Genomic DNA, 2035 nt, shown 5'->3' on the forward strand with positions numbered 1-2035 from the left:
GAAAGGGCAGACCAGGGAGGGGCATACTGACCTCCCGGCGCAACGCGCATCTGCGGCGGCACCTGGCTACCCATGCGGAGCCAGGGCAGGAGCAGGCCGAGCCCCCGCAGGAGTGCGTGGAGTGTGGCAAGAGCTTCAGCCGCAGCTGCAATCTGCTGCGACACCTGCTGGTGCACACGGGCGCCAGGCCCTACTCCTGCACGCAATGTGGCCGCAGCTTCAGCCGCAACTCCCACCTGCTGCGCCACCTGCGCACCCATGCCCGCGAGACGCTATACTAGCTTGGCCCGCCTTCCGCCAGCCGTGCCCTGCGCCACCTACCCGGGGTCCTCCACAGCGGAGGCCTGCAGGAATGTCCTTTCCTACCACACCCCACTTCCCTCTCCTTCCATTTTCATGGCTGTCCTTCCCCGCCCGAGGCATTGCTTTCCGGCCTCAGCAATGTAATTAAAACGCCCGAAGTAAAATGGCCTTCTCCAAAATGGCCCCTCTTTATTTCTTTACAAGTCCACCAAAATTCGAACTGTCAGCTGTCCCTCTGGGGCACAGGGACACAGCTGCACCTCTGGAGCAGGCTGCCTGGAAGCAGGTGGGGGGAGAGTGTTGCCACCCGAAGTGGGAGAGAAGGGGGAGATGTCAGCCTTCACAGCCAGCTGTGGGGAGGGCCAAGGAATCTGACCCTGGAATGTTTTCTCCTCTGGAGTCTGCCCTGGATCTGTGCTGTGCAGTAAGTACTCACTAGTCACATAAGACTCCTTGACTTGGCTCAGCGTGGTGCCCATGCTCCCAGCACTTTGAGAGGCCGAGGCAGGTGGATCACCTGAGGTCAGGAGTTCAAGACCAGCCTGATCAACATGGTGAAACCCCTGTCTCTACAAAAAATACAAAAATTAGCCGGGCGTGGTGGTGTGTACCTGTAGTCCCAGCATCCTGGGAGACTGAAACAGGAGAATTGCTTGAACACAGGAGGCAGAGGTTGCAGTGAGCCTAGATCATGCCATTGCACTCCAGCCTGGGCAACAGAGTGAGACTATGTCACCAGATGTTGCAGGAGAAATTCCTCTCGTGGAAGACCCCAGGAAAGGACATTTCAAGGAGGAGGGATCAGTCAACTGAGAGATGGAGGGTGAAGAGTTGGGAGAGGCCACATTTGAAGCACGGGAAGCCCTCCTGATGTATTGAGTGCCTACTGTGTGCCAGGGAAGGTGCTGGGTTATTGAGGGGAATAAGGGGAAGGCGGCCTGGGAAGGATGTGGGAGGGGCGGCCCAGGCAGAGGGAGTAGCAGGAAGCCAGGCCTGGGGAAGGGAGGAGCCCCAGATGCAGCTGGACAGCATCTGTCCCGGAGGGGGACAAAAAAGCTCCCAATGCCTGGGGCCTGACAGGTCAGCCCTGGGCTCATGTGCAATGGGAGACCTGCAGAGGGCTCAGGAAGGGAGGGATTTCTTCTCTAGTAATAAACTCACTTCAGCTGTGGCTACTGCATGGAAATGGCTTGAGAGAGGCAAGACCAGAAACACCAGCTAGGAGGCTGCGACTGCTGTCCAGGCTGGGGGTGACAGAGTGCCTGGGGACCACAGCACAGCAGGAGGGATTTCTAGGTAAGAGGAAGCCAAGGGGGACATGAGGGGTGAGTCAAGGGGGACACGGAGTCACTGGAGAGGTTGGGGAAATGGTAGAAAGAACTTGAGCAGCTGGGCGCGGTGGCTCACACCTATAATCCCAGCACTTTGGGAGGCCGAGGTAGGTGGATCACCTGAGGCCAGGAGTTAGAGACCAGCCTGGCCAACATGGAGAAACCGCGTCTGTACTAAAAATACAAAATTAGCCGGGCGTGGTGACATATGCCTGTAATCCCAGCTACTTGGGAGGCTGAGGCAAGAGAATTGCTTGAACCCAGGAGGCAGAGATTGTGCCATTGCACTCCAGCCTGGGCAACAAGAGTGAAACTCTGTCTCAGAAAAACAAAACAAAACAAAAAACTTGAGCAGTGGTGGACAGGAGATCCCAGCATGTGGCACAGGGTAAGGAGAGGCG

General features: G+C 57.3%; 1 protein-coding gene across 1 annotated transcript in view; it reads left to right on the forward strand.

The window, feature by feature from the left end:
- ZSCAN10 (zinc finger and SCAN domain containing 10) overlaps positions 1–281 on the forward strand; it is a 19427-nt gene extending 19146 nt beyond the window's left edge. Inside the window, exon 8 of the mRNA XM_011982647.1 lies at positions 6–281. Within this exon, the coding sequence (XP_011838037.1) occupies positions 6–281 (276 nt within the window). The remainder of the gene's footprint in view (positions 1–5) is intronic.
- Positions 282–2035: the final 1754 nt, after the last annotated feature.

This window comes from Mandrillus leucophaeus, unplaced genomic scaffold, assembly GCF_000951045.1.
Source record: "Mandrillus leucophaeus isolate KB7577 unplaced genomic scaffold, Mleu.le_1.0 Scaffold240, whole genome shotgun sequence".
NCBI classification, from domain to species: Eukaryota; Metazoa; Chordata; class Mammalia; order Primates; family Cercopithecidae; genus Mandrillus; species Mandrillus leucophaeus.